The sequence below is a fragment of the Trifolium pratense genome, linkage group LG2 (assembly GCF_020283565.1).
Source record: "Trifolium pratense cultivar HEN17-A07 linkage group LG2, ARS_RC_1.1, whole genome shotgun sequence".
Taxonomy (NCBI): domain Eukaryota; kingdom Viridiplantae; phylum Streptophyta; class Magnoliopsida; order Fabales; family Fabaceae; genus Trifolium; species Trifolium pratense.
In genome coordinates, this window is record NC_060060.1 from 11,640,999 (window position 1) to 11,662,980 (window position 21,982).

A 21,982-nucleotide genomic window follows, 5' to 3' on the forward strand; every position below is an offset into this window, starting at 1 on the left:
AAAGAGATTCAATTTCTTCTCCGACATACTTGTATCAGTTATCAATCTTGAATAATACAAACCCCTATGTTCTGACGAATTCTGACTTATTAAACTCCCAGGGTTGTTGGGATTGAACTGAGTGTATTCACACCATTTGATCAATAATACAAACCCCCCTTGTTTTTTACCAGAACATTTTGGCGCCCACCGTGGGGCTGCGGTAAAAACATTTGATCCCAGCCTACCACATCAAACTAGACAAAAATTAAACATCACCCGGTAAAACGATTCCCAGGCCTCAAAGTTTCATCTTGTTCATCGACACAACAACAATGTCTTGTCATACAAAGCAGCAGTGATTATCTCCCAACGTCGCGAGAAAAAATTGATTCGGAAAAGTTTGAAAGGGAGACACGTACGGGGCAATTAGGAAGGGAGCAATTTTTGATATATGGCGAGAACAGGTAGCCTTGGTTTGTTTCGCAGTATCCATTACCATCGAAATCACCAATGGAGAAGAACTCCTGGAGAATCTCAATCCATCGTGTCGTCGCCAAACGAGTTCGTTCTAGTTACCAACCACGCCATATCGTCGCGGTTTGATTTATGAAGGATTTGTCGCCACCATCGGATTCATAAAAGAACTGTCCTCGCCGCTGATAGATTCGTGTAGGAACCACTGTGTCGTCACCAGGTCTATGAGGAAACCGGTCTAGTGACCAGGCTTGGAAAGAACGATGAAGAACAACAATCTACTTAGAATCTACTCTGTTCATAATCCTCAGGAAAGTATTCTAAAAACATGTTTTAACTGTGAAACTTTCCTACAATTTATTATTTTGATTTATTTAGCAGTGGCATTCATGCCGTATTACATCAAAACGTAACACCACAAGACTAATGAAAAACCCATGGTTAATAACATGTGGATTGATCAAGTTGGTGTTAATGGCCGCATAATAATGATATGAAGTGGGATTTTCATTGTCACAAATACATTAAAACATATGAAATATAGTAGTGCTAGTGTATATGCCTGTTTCGTGTTTGCTAAAATGTAGACAGGCCACATAGCAAGAATTATACATTGTTGTTAAGGAAAATAACACAGTTCGAGGACGTTTGATCCAATGAAGCCATCAAACTCTAATTTGGATTGGATTATCAATTACAAATTCACACATGGAAGGAAAATCAACAGTTCTGTCATTCAGAGGGAGACTAATGAATAAAATTATAGCACCAAGTTAGAAATATGGCCAGGCTTTGGAAATAACAGGGAGAGTATGCAGCGTTTTGATATCTCAAAGTCTGATGTTGTCGCAAGCTCTATCTCGTTCATTGTCACACGCTCACAGCATATCAACCGGTCTCGGTCATCATCCAATGGCGTAGATCCGATGAGCTAATCAGCTCGCACACTGCTTCAAGCGACAATCGTTCGTAAAACCGCTGTTTTGGTCCTTCACGATGAAAATGATTCATCGCCCCAACAGAGGTGATAATAAAACACGAGTAATTGGTCATTGGTACCACTCGGCGAGATACAAGTCGCCAATTAACATTCCAATTGAAGCATGTTCCGTGATGACCACCGCAATGGAACTCAGTCACGCCGCGCCAAAACAGGCGACTCCCGATCCAGGTGTTAACGTTCTTTTCCTCTAACTTACCATTTAATCATATAGTTCTCGCTCTCTCTATTGTGATAATATATTATTTGTGCATATATACGTTATCGGTTTTATTAACATGGTTAATTTATAGTTCATGAATCACATTCTATCGCCATCTATAATAATAATAATAATAATAATAATAATCTCATCAATGAGTAAAAGAAAAGAACATCGGTACTTATGTATTTCAAGGTTAATAATCACTAGAATGAGACTTGTTTTTCTTTGGGTGTGCCACTTTACAAGATCTAAATTCAAGAATCGCTGTTCTGTTTGGTTCAAAACTGTTTGTGCTTATTTGATATGTGATATCTTTAATCCTGCTATAAATTATTCTAGCACACGATAAAATATTTTGTGTGATTGTATGAACTAACTTTCTTAAGACCTCATGTAAACATTTCAAACATGAAAGAACTTTTGCATGAAAGAACTTCAACTCTGATAAGTAAGTCAACACTTTAAATTAAAATGACCAAGACAAATATAACCAACAGAGAAAGTATAAAAATTTTCATATGTTTCTACATTTTTTCGGTTAAGAACTAAATCAGTATTCTTCTTACAAAGTATTTTGCTTTTTACTTATAACTAACATGAATATGCTTTCTCTACGTATCACATTTTTATCTGTTTCGTTTATCGATTAATTAAAATCAATCATACATGCAAAACTAATGGAGTATATGAGACTTATTATTAACCGACCTGTTTTTAGTGCAGATACTTGAAGCACTTGCTATAATGTCACCTTCTTTGAAATTTATTCTTTTGAAATCTTGATTAGGAAATTTAGTTTATTCATCTATGATTTCTATTTTGATTCATTGATGTTAATCATAGTGCAGGACAACGAACAAATGTGGAAAATTAACATGAAAATTCAATAATTATCACTCGGCGAGATAGAAGCCGCCAACTAATATTTCAGGTTGAAGCATATTCCGCGATGACTACCGCAATGGAACTCAGTCTCGCCACGCCAAAACATAATTGTTTTTTCTTGCTAGGCGAGGAGCGCCGCGACAAACCGCCCATGGCGGTATCATTTTCGTTTGTTTTATTTTTCATATATTATTATCGTTGAACCTCTAATGTATCAAAGCTTATTTGCAGTAATCATGATTAAGCTGCGGGCTCTGAACAAAAAATTATTCAAGATCAACTCATATGAAAGCTCTGAAGAAATTAAATCAAGGTTGAAAGGCCCTGGCGTCACCCGTAGGGGACGTCAAAAACAGAAATTAAATCAAGGTTGAAAGGCCCTGGCGTTACCTGTAAACCTTACGAGTAGGGTACGTCAAAAATAGAAAATAAACCAAGGTTGAAAGGCCCTGGCGTTACCTGTAAGTCTTACGAGTTGGGTACGTCAGAAAAAAAAAAATTAACAAGGGTTACAGTTCCTTGGCGTCACCTACGAGTTGGGTACGTCAGAAAAAAAATTAACAAGGGTTACAGTTCCTTGGCGTCACCTACGAGTTGGGTACGTCAGAAAAAAAAATTAACAAGGGTTACAGTTCCTTGGCGTCACCTACGAGTTGGGTACGTCAAAAAAAAAAAAAAAAAAAAAAAATTATTAAACAAGGGTTACAGTGCCTTGGCGTCACCTACGAGTTGGGTACGTCAGAAAAAAAAAATATTATTAAACAAGGGTTACAGTGCCTTGGCGTCACCTACGAGTTGGGTACGTCAGAAAAAAAAAAAAATTATTAAACAAGGGTTACAGTGCCTTGGCGTTACCTGTAAGTCTTACGAGTTGGGTACGTCAGAAAAAAATTTTATTAAATAAGGGTTACAGTGCCTTGGCGTCACCTACGAGTTGGGTACGTCAGAAAAAAAAAATATTATTAAACAAGGGTTACAGTGCCTTGGCGTCACCTACGAGTTGGGTACGTCAGAAAAAAAAAATATTATTAAACAAGGGTTACAGTGCCTTGGCGTCACCTACGAGTTGGGTACGTCAGAAAAAGAAAAAATTAAACAAGGTTGCAAGGCCTTGGCGTTACCTGTAAGTCTTACGAGTTGGGTACGTCAGAAAAAGAAAAATTAAACAAGGTTGCAAGGCCTTGGCGTTACCTGTAAGTCTTACGAGTTGGGTACGTCAGAAAAAGAAAAATTAAACAAGGTTGCAAGGCCTTGGCGTTACCTGTAAGTCTTACGAGTTGGGTACGTCAGAAAAAGAAAAATTAAACAAGGTTGCAAGGCCTTGGCGTTACCTGTAAGTCTTACGAGTTGAGTGCGTCAGAAAAAGATACAGCAAAGAAAGGCGAGATTATCAACACCGCCAGAAGAAGCTTACACACAACCAAAGCAAGGCGATTCACCATAACGTCAAGTCATATGATTCTAAAAGCAAGAAGGACACAACCAGATCGCTCGTCATGCAGCGAAACAAGGCGACATATCGCCATACTAGTTACAATCGCCAAAAAGGCATCAGGTATAAAGTTATTCATAAATGATATATAATTATATTTAAAGTGCTAAAGACATTGCAGGTGCAAAGTTAAAAATTTCAAAGGCGAGATTATTTTCAACACCAAACACAAAGTACAGTGGAAGGGCGACTCCGAGCAGCGCCAATTCTTTCTAAATCTCCAAAGAAACAATAGTTACAAAATAAGGCGTGCAAGCCTGGCAGTACGAAAATCAACTACAAGTGGCGAGACAGATTACGCCAGAATACTTACAATCCTCAAATATAGAGTGTCAAAGAAAATAAGAAACTCATGTTGAGTAGAAGAAGCAGAAGTATAGACTAACAAAGTTACTAGCCACAAAGTTTCAGTTCGTTTCCAAGAAGGAAAGGCGATCCGCGAAAGAAGAACAGGCGAGATTGGTGACAACGCTGGCTCGAAAATACAAATACGATGGAAAAGAAGGAAGGGCGACTTGCCAACTTGCTCAAAGTCGCCAAGAAACAATGACAACAATATTCAAAGCCACAAATGGCGTGCATCAAGATATTCAAAAGTCATAGAAGGACGTACAAATTATCTAAGAAATATAAACAACAAAAGGAAGGACAAGGCGACAAGCAAACAAAGAGTATGAGTCAGCAACAAATAGGCGACATAGAACCACGCCGAGACATAATAATTGCCAAGTTACTTCATTCAAAAGCACTTCGCCTTCTTGAAGCCTCGTGCTTGGGGGGCTGTGTACCGGGCCATGGACCAGGGTGTGATTTGTTAAGGCCCAATACGAAAAAGCCCAATGGGAGCATCTAAAGGAGAAGCATGAAAACAACCATGAAAAACACATGATAAGCATGATCCACCATGACTTGGAGAAGAAGGAAGAAACTTGGAGAAGAAGGAAGAAGCTTGGAGAAGAAGGAAGAAGCTTGGAGAAGAAGTAAAAGTAACCGCCCACTACCCATGAATTCCTCTCCAAGCAAGGCGGTTATCAAGCAACAAGAGGGAGATGTTTTGTCTATAAATAGGATCTTCTTCAAGAGAAGAGGGGAGGACTTTTCACTGATTCTACATAGACTCACTCTCATCATGAGAAACCACCATATTTTCATTCTTGTAAAGAGATTCAATTTCTTCTCCGACATACTTGTATCAGTTATCAATCTTGAATAATACAAACCCCTATGTTCTGACGAATTCTGACTTATTAAACTCCCAGGGTTGTTGGGATTGAACTGAGTGTATTCACACCATTTGATCAATAATACAAACCCCCCTTGTTTTTTACCAGAACAAGTAGTATCGATGAATATTTTCAAGCTAAACAAATATGTTTCTACAAAAAAAATCTTTTCGGTGGAACACAATAAAAAAATAGTAATAATTTATTTGTATGAGAATTAAAAGAGTAAAAATAAAGTATAACAAAATAATGTTTATGTGGATTTCAGTAGAATTAGAAATTAAAATATAGTAACAATTAAAAGATTTTAAAATTAAAATCAATCAATTGATTTAAATATGTAACCGAATAATTAAAATCAATTTATGTTTGCGAGGAATAATTTTTTTTTTTTTTAAAAGGAATAATTTTTTTTTAAGAGCAAAGAATAATCATTATTATGAGAGGAAGAAAAAAACGTTTTAACCATGCATTCAATCACGAGTTTAATATATCAATAATATCCATCCAATGTATGTACAACAATGGATATACAAAATATTCTTGAACTTTGTTTTTTTCAAAGTTGCTACTTCAAGAGCATATTCAAGAGACATAAATAATTCTTCTATTGATTTCCTTTTAATTTTGGTTCACCTTATACCAAGATCAAATATATCATATAGATTGTAATCATGTTGTAAAATTTTGTAAGTTCTTCAGGAACTTAACAATATATCTCTATCAACAATGGCTATGGAAAATTACAATTTTCCAATCCTTCTGGAATACTTGATATTAAACTTTTGCTTATTCAAGAACTATATCTTTAGGGAAATTAAAATATTAGTTCTTCAAGAATTATACCACCAATATTTATAAACATTGATTATGAAAAATTGTTCTTGAGCGATACTACAAGAAATGCTTTAATATTGAATTTTAAGTTCTTCAAGAACTATACATATAATTTTTCATTAACAATGGTTCGGGAAATTCATATTCTTTGAGTAATCCATCGGAGATCATTATTATTAAAGCATTAGTTCTTCAAGAACTATATCACAAGTGATCTTCATAATGATTAAGAATAATTTATTCCTTGTGCATTCGATTGGATTTTCCCTTTTTCTTCTTTAGTTCTTCAGGAACTAATTTGCCCACTTTTTACTCTTTTTTTTTCATTTTTTTTTTCACTTCTAGTGAGAAGCCGAAATTTTAAAATTAACACAGTCATGACTATTACCACGACCATGACCACAAATTTTTTTTCATGGTAATCGTGTGTTACTACATTAACTTATGGGAATGGAGTAACATCAGTGGGTTAGATTTCATTCACTTCTGGGAATGATTTTTCATTCATTTATCATTGATATATACTATCATCAAATAATAAAATTAAGCAAATAATTAGATAAACATACTAAACACAGTCTAATAAAAGATAATTCCAATTATTTTTATTAATACTAATATAATGTAACGTACTAAAATTTTATAATGCAAATTAAATAGTAACATAATGAAATTAATAATAATTATAATGTAACATATGCTATGAATGAGATTAATTAGTAACTTATTGAAAATAAATTGGAATATTTTTATGCTTTAGCTTTACAATATGATGATACATATTAAATTATTATTATTATTATTTATTTATTTTTAATCAGCATGATATGCATAGATTATACATTATTATTATTATTATTATTATTATTATTATAACAATAAATAAAATAAATTCAATAAAAATTATAAATTGCCAAAACTCTAAAAAAAATTGATAAAGCTATCCTTCAGGGATGCATGTATATGTATTTTGAATTCTTCTGTAATTCATAAGAAATAATTTATAAGAAGTTCTTCAAGAACTATATAACATCATTATAATGTAAAATTAATCATTTATGCAATTCTTCAGGAATGCATACAACATCGAGTTCTTCAGGAACTGTATAACATATATTATAATGTAATAGGAATACATATATTGGTGCAATCATTCAGGGATGCATAAATATATTGAATTATTCATGAGTTCTTCAAAAACTCTATAAATATAATAGATTTTATCAATTATTTTGTACATCCTTCAGGGATGTGTCCTAATTGAATTCATCAAGATTTCATGGAGAACAAAATTTGGATTTTTAAGTTCTTTAAGAACTATATAATAGATCAAATCAGTTATTTTTTTCAATCCTTCAGGGATTGATATTTTAGAGGTGTAGGTTTATGAATCTTCAGGATTCATATTTTAAAATTTCATCATACTATGAATCTTCAGGATTCATATTTTAAAAATTTCACTACGATACTTCTAGATCGTAGGCTGTGAATCAATATGAAAAAACACGAAAAAAATAGAATAAAAAATACAAGAAATAAAATTATCACCTCTCATGGTTGCTATACCTTTCTAGAGAGGGAAGAGAGACTATCGTGCTGATAACGTGTTATGAACTATTTCTAGAGAATAACTAGAATAGAGAAGAAGGAGAGAAAGGGAGAAGAGAAAGGAATAGACTATTGTATTGTTCTATTCAAGGTGTGTGTTTTACATTGTGAGATAGTCATATATATAGGAGATTACATGGGCCAAGAATATGGGCCTAGACAAATGGACATCCACATCTATATTATTCATAACAAAAAAAAATTATCAATGAAGAGCATTAATTTGGTATGTACTCCACTATTTAATATTTATGAACTTTTGTGGGTTCTGTCAAAGAAAAACTTTTTTGGGTTCAAAAACTATATATTTTTATGCTTCCTTAAAAAAACAACTATATTTTGATCAAAAAAAAAAAAAAAAAACAACTATATTTTTATGCTTTTAAATGTTACTTAATTTCCCTTGTCGGAAAAAAAATATATATCAAAATTGTCACTACTTTTTTTATAAAAAAATATACATAATTGCCCTACTTCTTGGACAAGTGGTGGTCGCATCGCACCTTTTCTAAAATTGTGTGTGGGATTCTCTCATGTGATTTTAGAGTAAAATTTTTTTGAACGATTGATTTGGGAGGAGAGAGAAAAAAAAATTACGAATTGAAAGGTAGAGATTGAAACAACTGAGGAAGGATTGAAGAATTTTTTTTGAGAGAATTCATTCTCACATAACTAACTATGTTATTATTATTTTTCATTTTTTATTAGAACTGGTGCCTTATGACTTAAAAAGTGTTCTCTTAAATCGCTAAAGGCAACAATTTTATCATTTCCATAAAACGGTTCTATTATAATGTAAAAGGTAACACTTTTAAAACGTTCGCGTTTAAAGAACACTTTCATAGATCAGTTTAAAATTATTGCCTATTACCATCTAAGAGAATGATATATCAAAAATCATTGCCTTTAGCGATATAAGAAAATACTTTTAAGACCTAAGGCAACAATTAAAAATGGGGAAAAAAAAAGTCAGTTATGGACGCGCCATTGGAAAGGGCACGACCCCCCAATGAACGCATCATTGGCACTGACGCGACCAACATTTGCTTAAGAAGTAAGACATTTCTGTTAATTTTAAAAAAGTTGGGACAATTGGAAAAAAATTCTAACAGGAGCAGTTTGGAAAAAAAAATCCAAAATGCGTCATGTAATTAAAAATTTTAAGTTGTTTTCCACTTTAAATCCTACAGTGTAATGTTTTTTATATTGTTGTTTTAAAATTATGTACTTAAATCAAGCAAGTTTAATTATCAAAACATATTTAATGTGATTTTTCTATCTTTAATCCTACTTTATTATAACATTTTCTAATACTTTATGGGTATGTAGGACACTAGTTAAAAAAATCAAAAACAAATAAATTTTACATTGAAAACGGTATTTTTATTTTAAAAATAAAATGCACAAATGCAAAATATGTCCAGCTTTCTTTATGCCACATAACAAGATTGGGGTTTTGTGTGTACGGTCAGAAAAGAAAAAAAATGATTGTAGTGTAGTCGGTCATATATAGACGGTTATATTAAGATTGAGTGGTCTATAATTTAAGCTCGGATTTTCTTTATAAACAATTAAAATTCAACTATAAAATTAAGATCGTTTGATCTTGATCGGACAATTCAGATGCACTGATTACTTACAATCGGGTTGCACTAAACCCAAATCCCATATAACATGATTACATGTACGGTGTAATATTCATGTAATTTAAAATAGAATACTCAATAATTTGTCTATATATTTTCAAACCAGTCGAGTTATTTTTCTTTTCATGTTATATGAGATTCAAATGGAGTCAATTGCAGCATTGTGTAGGAAACCATAAGGAAGCCATAATGGAACAATAGAAACACCCTCTAATCAATACTATATCAAGTACAAAAATATAAGTACAAAAAAATCTGATAATGTCTCAATCTTGCTTGAATTTCCATAAACAAACTAAGCAAGATCTTTCATGGTGGCAAGTTAGTTTCTCATCAACATTATTCTTATTTTGTCTTCACACTCTCTCAAAACCATCATTATTAGTGGTCACATGGTTGGACTGCTTTCCAAAAACCATTCCTCCATGCCCATATTGTTGCACAACTAACACAGATGAGCGTGAAACAAAATTATTTGATGCTAAAATATCACCTATAACTCCAAGTTCTGGACAATCACACCACTCCAACAAATTTGAAAAGACTCTTAAGTTTCTACAATTCCCATGTCCTACTATGTATAAATCATATCCAAATGTGTTTAGCTCGTTGAGGATTGTGGGAATATCTTCACCTGAATGGACATCAACCTCTGAATAGGATATAGAATCATCATTGTTCACTGCTTTGAGTCTAAATGAATACACATATTCATCGTCTAACTCCTTTTGTTTGTCATTATTCATTACATCAGATAGTACGCCTTGTGCTTCAGTATGATCCGAGGTATCTATTTTTGCAGCGTCATCAAATAGTAACATCCTAACCACTGATAATCGGATTCCCGGATGCCCTGCCATCCTCCAAGCAACAGCCAAGGCTTCACGATCGTCAGGCCCTCCAACAAAGATCACACAAATACGAAAGTTCATTTTCGATATTGATCCAAAATCACGATCAACAAAGATTCCCACTGAGCAAGGCGCATTTTGCATCACATTGAGGTTTATATCTCTGTACACCACACTTATTGTTTCGAGAACACCTTCTGAACTTAGTTGTTTGTGGAATGGAAGGATGGTCAAGCTTGTGCGTTTGTCATTGGCCGAGTTGTATATGTCCTCATGAATGGTTGCATAAGCTGACACAACATTTAAGGTTTGGACTCTTATAGCATCATATGCCTCTCCAAATGCTTCAAATGTATTATCAATGTTCTCTTGTTCTTCTTGGGATTTTGTAAGATTTTGTGTTCCAATTGAGCCACTAGACTTCTCCATATAAGCAGCGACAAGTGCAGCAGCACTTCCTACGAGTTCAACAAGGTGAAGTGCAAAAACATGCATAGGGGAAAGTCTAGTTACATTGAAAGATTCTAGAAGGCTGGTAATTCCAGTGGCCTGACGACTATTGTGAACACATGCTAGAATCCTGAGTTCTGCATCAAATCTTAGCTTTTGTATAGTCTTTAGTTTGTTTTGCTCAAATCTTTTTCTAGACTTGTATATGGCGTTGATTAAGGGAGACACCACTATAGTCATTAGAAGGACCGAAGAGGTTAAAACAGCATATGTTGGTACAGTAATAATCTGCAATGACAAATTATAACGAATCATACATTAAACTACTATAACTTTGACTTTTAAGTGATAAAAAAATATTGTGCTTAAAGTATATCATTACCGATCTATCCCAAGCAATATTGAGCATTATCAAAGCAATGGCACCCTTGGTATTGAGAAGCAATCCTAGAGCAAACCCGTCTCGGGAACGCATGCCAAAAAAGAAAGTGGCAAACATAGTGCTTAAAATCTTTATAGAACACAACACGATAATTATCATAAGCGTCAAAGGCCAATTTTGCTGCTTGAAAATTGTGATCACCATGAGTCTCATTCCTGTGCCACTAAAGAAGAGCGGTGCCAAAAACCCACCAGCAAAATCATCTGAGATTGACACCACTAAGTCAGCAAATTTACCATGAGGTAAAATCAACCCGTACACAAAAGCCCCAACAACAGCATGTGTACCAAGAACATCTGTTATGTGTGAGCAAATCAAAAGTCCCATAACCACAAATAGCAATTTGTTATTATCCCACTCATCTCTTTCTGTCTTGCGATCAATGACCTTCACAATGATAGGACGCACCACAAAGATGCAAATGAAAATAAATATTATAGTGCTTACCACAGAGTATATCGCCCCTTTACCATTAATTGAAAATGGAACAAATAATGTGAATAAAACCCAAGCATACGTGTCACTGAGCATAGCTGTTGTTAGTGCGGCCTCGCCAAGACCAGTATAAAGAAGTTTGAGCTCTGAAAGGGAGTGAGCTAAAACTGGAAAACCTGTTACTGTGAGAACCAAAGTCCAAAGTACATAAGCACTCATTGTACTTTTTTCAAGTTTAGATCCATCGCCCATATCATAAAAATTTCGATGTAGAGTGTATAAAGCTGGTCCCATCACCAATGGAAAAATTATTCCAGAAACAGCAATGCTTAAATTCTTCATTTTAACATGTAAAATGACATTCAAATTCATTTCCAAACCACTGAGAAATGCATAGTAGATGATACCAATGTGCGATAGAACTTCAATGTTAAGCACCCCAGTTACAGGAAAAATAAAGAAGTACAGACGTTCGAACTTCCCAACTACTTGAACCAGTATAAAACCAACCTACATTTAATAATTTGAAATTCCCACTTCAGTGACAATTTTGTATTAATAAACACAAAGGTTAACGTCAGAAATAAAAACATGAAGACATGTAATTTTGAAGTTATTATTGTTATAAAGACCGTGCACAAACTTTTTTCTTCATAGATAGCTCAAACGAAAACATGACGTATAAAATATAAATATATAGCCTATGTTTGGTATCACAGTATGTATATCAGAATCACGGTGGCTCACTGTGATCCTAACGGACCTACCGTGATACCAAACATACACATAGTAGATTCACTGCATATTTGAATTTAATTTTTGGAGAGACAATAATGATCTAAAACTAAATCCATACAATTGATTTTGAAATATTAGAGAGTTCTCAAATATCAATTAATTGTGTCACCGCAAATTTAAATAATCAATTCTTAAATTATTATATATACTTACAGAGAGTTGTGAAACGAGTCGAGGTAGATGAAGGGGTCGATATATAAAGAAGAAAAAACGAGACAACAATACGCAGAAGCCAATTTGAAAGGCAAGAATAGGGAGCTCATATTTTAGGACATTATCACTTTGCCATATTGGATTTGGATGAATAACTTGTGTTTGATAACATGCAGGAATCGCATTATTATTGCTAACCATAGTTGAATAATTCCTCCCTTTTCTTCTAATACAATGATTTAAATTTTGTATTATATATGTTTTAGTGGATGTTTGTATAAATATATGAGTTTTGATGACATAAACTATCTAAATATAGAAGAAAACAAATTAATTCCAACTATATTTTTTGTTAGAAATAAAATTCCAACTATATATATATATTTCAGGTGGCATTTAGCTTAGTTATGGTTTCTTTTACCTTCCTATATTACAAAGACAGCTCCAAACAAACATACTACGCATTTGTTTTTAGTTTACTTTTCCAAATAATTTGAAGACTTCAGTTACAACATGTTACACTCACTATACGATTGTCATCGGCCAAAAAAAAAAATCCTATTGACTAATACTCCCTCCTCCGGTCATTTTTATAAGGAACACTTAGGGCAAAAAATTTGGTCCTTTTTATAAGAAACTTTGACCAATTTTCAAATATTTTAAATGTTCAATTTCACTTATGCCCTTATTTATTATGAGAGAGAATTTAAAAATAAGTAAGTTAGTTGAATAAAGAGTAATTAAATAAGGGTATACATGGAATAAATTAAAATTTATAAGAGTATTAAATGAAAATAACTATGTTAAATGTGCTTCATTGGTCTGTGTGATTTTTTCAAAGTGTTCCTTATAATAAGGACCGGAGGGAGTATATTCAATAATGAGTTGTGAATAAAATATTGTAATTAATTTGGTTCCTAACCTTGGTTTAAATTCTAACATCTGTATTTTGAGTCCGGGTATCCTCCATTAAGCAAAAGCTCCATTTATTCCCCAATAGTTAGATTGTGACATGTGGCAAAACAGAATTTAATGGTTGAAATTAAAAGGTTAAATAAAGAAAGAAACGAAACATTTTGTTATTCTTTCTCTGATTAAACAACTCCGTCTTCTTCTTCACAACACCACCTCATCACTGTTCTCTCTCACCGCCGCTGTTGTCGCCGCTCCTCGCCGTCAGTTTTTTCTAAACTCTTCTCACAGATCTGAAACCCAATTCACCTATCCATCTATCATTGTCGTCTCTACCACTACCACATGCCGTGGTCTTGCAGCCGTATGGCCGTCACGGTTACTAACGCCATACTCTCTCCATCATGTTGTGTTGTTATCTTGTGCAGTTTAATTTCCCCTTTGTAATTTTAGAAAAATCATGTAAGGAGAATAGAGAAAAATGCTTCTATAGCAGCACGGTGGCGCTGCAGAGCGGGGCATTAGAACAAGTTGCTGCAATTTATACCAAGAGATGCCGAAACATCTGTTACTTTTCTATTCATTTAATTAAAAAATAAAAAGACTTATTTAAAACTCTTAATCCCAGCCATTGAAAATTTTAAGTGCCACATGTGATTCATCTATAAAAGAAAATGGATAACTGGATAGTTTGAGAAATTGAGCGTACCCGGACTCCTGTATTTTTGACTCAAAGATATCAATATTCATTCAAATTCGTCGTCAATTAAAATTGATCATAAACCACCACTCTAATTAATAAACCAAGAAAAATCAAATAAGAAGGAATGCGGCGGCAGAGAAAGAATTAGGTTATTGAATATTTGACCAATAAATAAATAAAATCTATAAAAAAATTATTTTATTCAAAAAACAATCTTATATTCGACTAAACAATTTATCATTCAATGAAATTCTTTTCCGGTCAAATGGTTTCTAAAATTACATAATTTAATATAAATATAATTTTAGAAAGAGAAAAAATTGACTCAATAAAAAGCGAGGAGAAATATCTGAGTCAACAAAAAGAGAAAAGAAAAATGAGCTCCCCTTGGAATAAATTGTTCATGAGAATTCAAATTCAATTTCTAGTTGGAATAATATTTGGTCAGTTTTTACTTTTTACTTACCTTCCGGATCAAACTCTAAGGTATCGTTTGACCCAACTTTTTTTATGTGTAGAAGTTATTTTAATCATAAATTTAGAAGTAATAACTTTAAAACTAACATTAAATTTGTTTTGTAAACCTTACCTTTTAAAAAATATTATTATTTTTTAATTATAACAAGGTTAAAAAATATGTTCGATAATATATTTTAATTTTTCTTAAAATATAGAAGTTAATTTTTTCTTACTAGAGCTTTTAAAAGTTATTATTTGATTTAACTTCTTATTTTAAGGAAAAGAATAGAGAAAAAAAAGGTTAGGTCAAACGGTAGCTAAATTACCAAAACTAATCAAAGGTTAAAAAAGCTTAGCTATATATTTGGTCTCTTACATTTATTTTATGTTTCAATTTGGTCGCATACGTTTAAAAAGTATTAATTTGGTCTCTTAAGTTTCTGTTCGGTTTTCAATTTAGTCATTTTCGTCAGTTTTGTCACACGTGACAGTTAGTTTGCATATGTGGACAGACACGTGGACACTTTGACACATTGACACGTGTATAGTTCAAACGACGTTAGTGACAAAACTAACTGAAATGACTAAATTGAAACCTAATAAAAACGTAAGAGACTAAATTAATACTTTTTAAACGTAAGAGAACAAATTAAAAAGTAAAATAAACATAAGGGAAACTAAAAAAAATGGAAAGCCAACAAAAAAAGTTGGAATAGTAACCGCACTCAAGTGTTCATATGAATACACTGGACACGACTTTCCAAAATAACCTTACTCAAGTGTTCAAACTCGCGTTCAACATGTAGGTCTGAATCGTAAATAAATCGAAAACCAAGGGTAATTGTTTCATCAAATTTTCCCGCCCAAGCCATTTTTCTCTAGGAAAATGAAATCGAAATCAAAATCAATCAATCAAATCTATATATATATAAAAGATGGTAAACTTTGCAACCCTAATCCAAAACCCTAATTTCTATCCAATGGTTGGTTGACATCTATAGCCTTAGCAAACCACATGTTGAGGAGCAGAAACTTACACATGGTCTGCTATATGGAACACATGCATTGGGCCTGGTGGGATATATATTTCTCTTTTCCCAATTTTTTTCTCATTTGTGAAGTTTTTTTCTCTCTCTTCTCTCTTTTCTCTCTCATACGATCTCTCTCTCACTCTCTCTCTCTCGTGCTCTCACTCTCTCCTGTTCATCAACATGCAATTCCATAAATAGGTTCCTCTCATCTCAAGCTCTAAGGTAAGTGTAATTTTGTATCAAACATCCATGGATTTCCTTTGAATTCTTGATGTGTTCATCAAATTTTAAGAACTAAATTATGAACTTGATTGCATGTGTGAGGTTCTGATGGTGTTCAAGTTTTACAGAGAAGTTAGAGGTAAGAACCATAAACTTTTTTTCCTTCTTCTATTCAAGTTAAAACCCAAAACATCATTCTTCACTTCTTCTCATTTGGTAAATTGCATGTGAGTTTAATGGAATTGAGATTCTCTGGGAATATATCAGAAGCAATGAACATGGGTACAAGATGCAAGCTTTGGAATTTTGATCGGTGATTTTTGAAGAAGTTTGGGTTAAACCCGTGTTCTAGGACGAGGCTCCACTAAAAAGGTAAATTCTCACTCCTCGTAACTCTGATTGATATGCCGTTTGTTTTTGTGGTTAGCTAACTCAATTCCGGTTGTTGTGACGCCAATTTCATAATTTTTGATTAGGAAATGAGGTCTAGGGACGCGTTTGAAGTTGAGGTACTGAAGCTGTCAAAATGGTTAAACCCGTGTTCTAGGATGAGGCTCCACTAAAGAGGTAAATTCTCACTCCTCGTAACTCTGATTGAGATGCCGTTTGTTTCTGTGGTTAGCTAACTCAATTCCGGTCGTTGTGACGCCAATTTCATAATTTTTGATTAGGAAATGAGGTCTAGGGACGCGTTTGAAGTTGAGGTACTGAAGCTGTCAAAATGGTGTTTTGAGGACTACAGGTTTGGGTACTCAAGCGGCACAAAAGGATGGTTTTAGGCTTGCGAAATAATGCCGTACTGTTGTTAAATCTGGTGGGTTCATTTAGGTAAACTCTCACTTAATAGAGTAGCTTTATTAGCTTTTCCCCAAATTCATGATGCATGTCAACTTAGGATTTTTAGGATTAATTCGGATAACTCTATAATTGAACTAATTAATGATTTAAACAAGCTCTTAGCATGATTGAAATGACTATATGTTGTGGAATTTAGGATAAACCAGAGTTGCTAGCGGTGGTTTTTGTGTTGATTTGATTACACTACTCACTATTCAAAGAGATTAGTAAGCATGTTATTGTTATGTAGACCTACCTTTAAGATAGGTTAATTTATAGACTTAATTGATGATCTTGCATTGTTTATGGTTATCAGTTATCACCATGTTCATAGGACACATTCTACGCCGTAGTCGACGCCGATATTGAGGTTGTGCTTCAGGTATTCAATTTCGTTTTCATTCAATCACAAATTCACATTGTATACTAACTAATTGATGATCATTTTTTTGTTTAAATTTTGAGTTTATTATAAGATTGTTAATTAATAATGTGGAATTAATTTTGTGTAGAAAGCAGAGATTAGACGAGGTTACTCGAAGAGATTCACATAGATTGGCAGTAAAAAAGGTTATTGTCATTGGAGTGTGTTTTTCTTTCTGATATTTAGGTTGGAGTGATGAATTCATTATATCTGAATTTACCATGAGTTTGACAAATTACTGTGTGTCATTGCCCGGCATAATCCTCGCAAAAACTACATTTTGAGCTTTAACAAAATTACAGTTATGATTTAATCTAATTCATCGTTTTTCTAAACATGCATTTAGTTCTGATTTTGTTTGATTAAATTGGTTATGAGAATGAGACTGATGTACTTTCATGGCTGCAGGACATTTCCTTAGTTGTTGCATTGGGCTCTGCTACTCAAATTGCAATGTTTGTGGTAAAGGGAAAAGAATTTCCACGGTTAGTAGTACAACGAAATCAAACCTTCTATTTATGATCTTTGCTTAATATTATTGATTTTGGTGGTTATGTTTTATGATTTCTATTTAGATCCAGTTCTGCCATTGATTTCCCTATATGGGTTTTCAAACTCACAAGTGATTTTGTGGTACAATAGAAATTGGGAATTGGAAGAAGTATGTGAAACCCGTATTCTGGACAGGGGCTCACTAAAACGGTAACTGCTCTTTCTCTATAACTCTGAATTTAGTGTGGTTTGTCTCTATGGTTAGCTAACGAAATTCCGGTCGTTCCGACGCCAATAATATGAATTATGGAGCTGTAATGAATCCTGCAGACGCGTTTGAAGTTCAGGGTCAGGTGCAGAATTTTGGGTTTGAGGTTAGCATCATGATCATCATCTTGAGCTATTGGGAATTCTGTGGAGTAGCTCATTTCTTAAAGTTTCTGAGTTAATCTCATTCAGGTGGGTTCCTTTAGGAAAAACTCACTTTAATAGAGTAGCTTTAATAGTTTCTGAGGGTAGTTTTGATTCAGTTTCAATTATTGCTTTTGACCGTGTCGCTTCGACCGTCAAGTCTGCAGTTGATATTCAAACACCGGGTGATCTTATAACTCTTATTGTTGCAGCTGCAACAGGTACTTTGTTAATCTTTCTATGAACTGACATTATATATAGTTTGGTTATTTAAGCAGTTCAATCACGATTTTGTCCTGGTTCATTGTCTGGTTGGATTTATAAAACATTGTTTTCTATGCTTGTAAGATGTAAGATTTTCTACGGAACAATATCGATGATTTGGTCTGATGCATTCTTTTTTTTCATTGCATTGTAAGCTTTGAGAGGAGAAGCAGCTTTGAGAGCGAGATTTCCAAAAGAAGCAAAGAAGAATGCATCAATAAGTCCCTATGATAAGGGAATAGCAGAAACACAATTTCCACATGCTTTTGCTTTTGAGGGTCAGATGTTTGAAAACCTTTCTCCATGTGTGGGTGATTTGTTGCAGATTACAGAAAAAGGTAATTAATCAATAAAGATCACACTTAGCTCTTTCTCAATAAGATTAAGGAATTCACAACATTGTAGTGTTTTATTTGATTATTAAAAATTGAAAACTTTTCTGCCACTTTCGTGTTGCAGGTTTCTGTGTTAGGGTAATAATAATAATCTTTCTCTTTCTCATTATGAATGAATCCCAATTAATTATTATTGTTGTTTTGAATGATTTTGATATTAATTTTGATTTATGTGAAATTTTAATTTTGTCGTAGGTCTATATGATACCTTAATATGTAGAATCTTATCAAAATGATTTCCAACTCAAGCCAATGCCAATCATGTTATGCGGGTAATTAAACTCAATATGGACTTCTTTTTCTCAAAACTCTTGAACAATGTTTTATTTACGATGTTTTATTTCTCAGTGACTGGAATGGAAGCAAACGCGGACATGTTTACAAGTTCCTTAGGTCTCAGGGTTTTGAATCATCTTACGATACTGCACATCAGTACACTGATGCAGATGTCGATAAGGTCATTACTTAGCATTGTCTTTAGGATTTTTCCTTTGAACAATTAGCCAATCACTTATACTCATTCTATATTATGTCATGCAATTGGCTCATAAATCCTGACAAATATCGAAAATTACTAAAATCAAGTTGGATTGAAGCAGTGTTTGGCATGTTCAAGGTATTCATATAACATTTAGTCTTAGAGTTATTTTTAATATCCCTGTTAGGATTTTTAAACGTACAAGATTAGGCCACATGTGTTTCCTATACTACTGTCAGCTTCCTCAGCATAATCTTGCTACCAATAGTTGGCAATGCAGCTGAACATGCAGGAGCAATCATTTTTGCTTTCAAGAACAAGCTGGTAAGAATTTAGAGTGTTATCAATTCCATTCTTAATGCTTTCATCTGAGTCTAACATATAAATTCATGTTGAAGTCAAGGTTTCTGATTTTGTTTTGTGTGCAATTTTCAATTGTTTCAGATCAGAAGAGAGTTTTTTATTGGTGTCAAAGTTTTTTAGCTGCTTATTTCTCAAGGATACAAAAAATGTTTGTGGTAGGCCTGGTATTCAAATGCGGATAAACTCGTGGCAAGACGGAGTTCTTGGTACTAATTGTCTGATTCCTCCTAAATGGAATTGGACATATCAGTTTCAAGTCAAGGATCAAATTGGGAGTTTCTTTTGTAATTAATTCTAATCTGTCTTCTGATGGTTCAACATAACATAGATGCATTTGCTAATGTGTGCACTTTTGATTTGGTGGTTAATGTTTAATTCCAATTGTTGTTTTGATAGGATTGCTCTTTATGGTATGGACCTTGATGCTGAAGATAGGGGAGCTCGTGGATTAGGCTGAAGATGGAATTTTTGTTGTTTGTGGAGTTGTTGTTGGTGGTGAGGAGTGGTGGTATCTGTCTTGCAAGTGTCACAATGTCGTGGTTCCTGATTTCGGTGCTTACTATTGCAATAGTTGTGTGAAGCATATATTCCAAGTTACCCCAAGGTCTGTTTGATTATTCACTTTTGTCTTGCAAGTATACTAATGGTTCTGAAAGTGTATTTAATAGGGGTGTGATTTGGATATTTTGTAGGTTCAAGGTTTAAATTGAGGTGATTGATGGTGATTCCACTACTGTGTTCATTCTCTTTGATTCAGGCATGAGTTATGAGTTATCTAATGGAGAAGTCATGTGCTTTCTTTGTTGCTCAATCTAAGGTATAATTTATGTTATGTGTTGTGAATTTTTTATATGCTTTTAGTGCTGTTTGGTTTTTAAGGATCATGATTTATTTTTTAATGTAGGGTTTAAATGACGGAGAGTTTCCCACTGAATTTGAATCTATTGTGTAAAAAGATGTTGTTTACCATTGATAACCATTTGAGGCAAACAATTGTGTCTGATGGATCCTTTAGGGTAAAGAGGGTTTGCTTGGATAACAAAATAATTGAAACATTTTGTGCTGACTGTTGAAGGACCATTTGTCACTCATGTTAATGTATTTCTTGGAACACAAGTATTTTGGTATTATAGTGTTTTCCATAATAATGTTGTTCCAGATTCCCAGCCCTTTGCTTTTCTGGAAGACATAATCTTTACTCCCCTTGCTCAAGCCAAGAAGGTTGTTGAAAAAGAGGCTTCTGTAGCTACTCTTAAGAGGAATATGAATGAATCCTTTTCAATGTGGTTGCTCAAGTGGAAGGAAGAAAGCGGCTGATGAAAGTGGAGATAGAGAAGGAATGATTGATAAGGGTTGCAAGAGATGCTTATTATCCTAAATAATTGGTTCTGCCTGTCTTTAATTTTAGTGTTGTGTCCATGTTATGTTTGGCTCACTGTGTCTTAGTTTTCATAAGTTAGTTAAATTGCAATCATTTGAAGTCATGTACCCACTGTTTTGATTCCTTATATGGAGGCTAATGTCAACGTTGGTTTATCTTATCTATTTTGAATTATTGGAATAAAATTAGTAGTTTATACTTTGAATCCTCCTTGATGTGAATCTGTGTACTGATTCAGCAGCAATGTTTTTAATTTTGTAGCATTGTTTTTTTGAATCACCAGTCTCACTACCATTGGCATGCGGCTGAGCGAAATACATGCTAAAGACAGCAGTGACATTGTAATTTTATAGGTTCAGAATGTATGAAATATATTTTGTTTTGTGCCTTTGAATTCTGCTGTGGTGCTACTGTTATGTCATGGAGTAGCAATGGTTTTTTATACACCTAAAAAATCAGTTCTATTGTTTAGCCTTGCTCCCTCAATATTGAATCTATTATTGATGTCAAAAGTGATGGTAATTGCGGTTATCGTGTGATTGCCTTAGCCGATAGGAACAATGAAGATGATTACGAACTTATTAAAGAGAGCATGCTTGATGAGCTACGGCTTCATAATCATGACTATTTGGAAATATATGGGTGTGAGAAGCGTTTGGCTTATATCACAGATGCACTCTTGCCATCAAAGAGAAAGTCCAAGAGACGCGGTGTTGCATTGATCGAAAAATGGTTAACCTTCCCGGATATGGGACACATTGTAGCTTCTATTTTGGGCAAAGCAGTCGTTAAGTTGACGAAACAAGGAGCATCCGAGACATTTTTTCCATTGCGTGGTGTCCCATCATCCGACCCTTATTCGCTGGTTATTTGTGTTGGAGCTATTCCCGATCATTATGTCTATGTCAAGTTGAAGGATGGTTGTCCGATACCTCCAACGTGTGTTCAATGGAAGCAACATTGTTCACAAGAAGCTATTGTTTGGGAGTCATATTTTGCTATTCAACAAGCCAAATATAGTAAACTAATGCACGAGCAAATGTCCACGACAAGAAGAGTGCCCGTGCTGGTTCCAGTTTTGTGATCCAATTGACCTTTAATTTGTTTTTGTTGTTTTCTGATATGAATA

At 33.8% G+C, this 21,982-nt stretch overlaps 2 protein-coding genes and 1 long non-coding RNA gene across 52 annotated transcripts; 2 read left to right on the forward strand and 1 right to left on the reverse strand.

Annotated features, from left to right (window-relative positions):
* Positions 1-9,545: 9,545 nt before the first annotated feature.
* On the reverse strand, positions 9,546-13,908 carry LOC123909043 (cation/H(+) antiporter 15-like). Its single transcript, XM_045959825.1, has 3 exons — positions 13,404-13,908; positions 11,036-12,040; positions 9,546-10,941 (listed from the first exon to the last, which is right to left on the reverse strand). Exons 2-3 carry the CDS (start codon positions 11,900-11,902, stop codon positions 9,709-9,711), a joined length of 2,100 nt encoding a protein of 699 aa, XP_045815781.1. The 5' UTR covers positions 11,903-12,040; positions 13,404-13,908; the 3' UTR covers positions 9,546-9,708.
* A 1,601-nt stretch (positions 13,909-15,509) lies between these two features.
* LOC123906107 lies at positions 15,510-21,058 on the forward strand. Of its 50 annotated transcripts, XR_006808745.1 has the most exons (20): positions 15,676-15,808; positions 15,911-15,947; positions 16,076-16,180; positions 16,285-16,375; positions 16,480-16,622; positions 16,803-16,872; positions 16,962-17,027; positions 17,158-17,215; positions 17,478-17,554; positions 17,712-17,771; positions 17,892-18,020; positions 18,140-18,193; positions 18,392-18,574; positions 18,827-18,903; positions 18,980-19,088; positions 19,297-19,433; positions 19,554-19,756; positions 19,869-20,076; positions 20,165-20,289; positions 20,377-21,058. It is a non-coding gene; the product is annotated as an uncharacterized LOC123906107 (long non-coding RNA). The 50 variants fall into 50 exon arrangements; XR_006808732.1 differs by having other exon boundaries at positions 15,670-15,808; positions 17,645-17,771; positions 18,133-18,193; positions 18,980-19,433; XR_006808731.1 differs by having other exon boundaries at positions 15,671-15,808; positions 17,645-17,771; positions 18,980-19,433.
* Positions 21,059-21,152: 94 nt separating this feature from the next.
* Positions 21,153-21,937, forward strand: LOC123904178. The gene is made up of 2 exons (XM_045953868.1): positions 21,153-21,194; positions 21,326-21,937. The coding sequence occupies exons 1-2, from the start codon at positions 21,153-21,155 to the stop codon at positions 21,935-21,937; spliced, it is 654 nt and encodes a 217-aa protein (XP_045809824.1).
* The last annotated feature ends 45 nt before the right edge of the window (positions 21,938-21,982 follow it).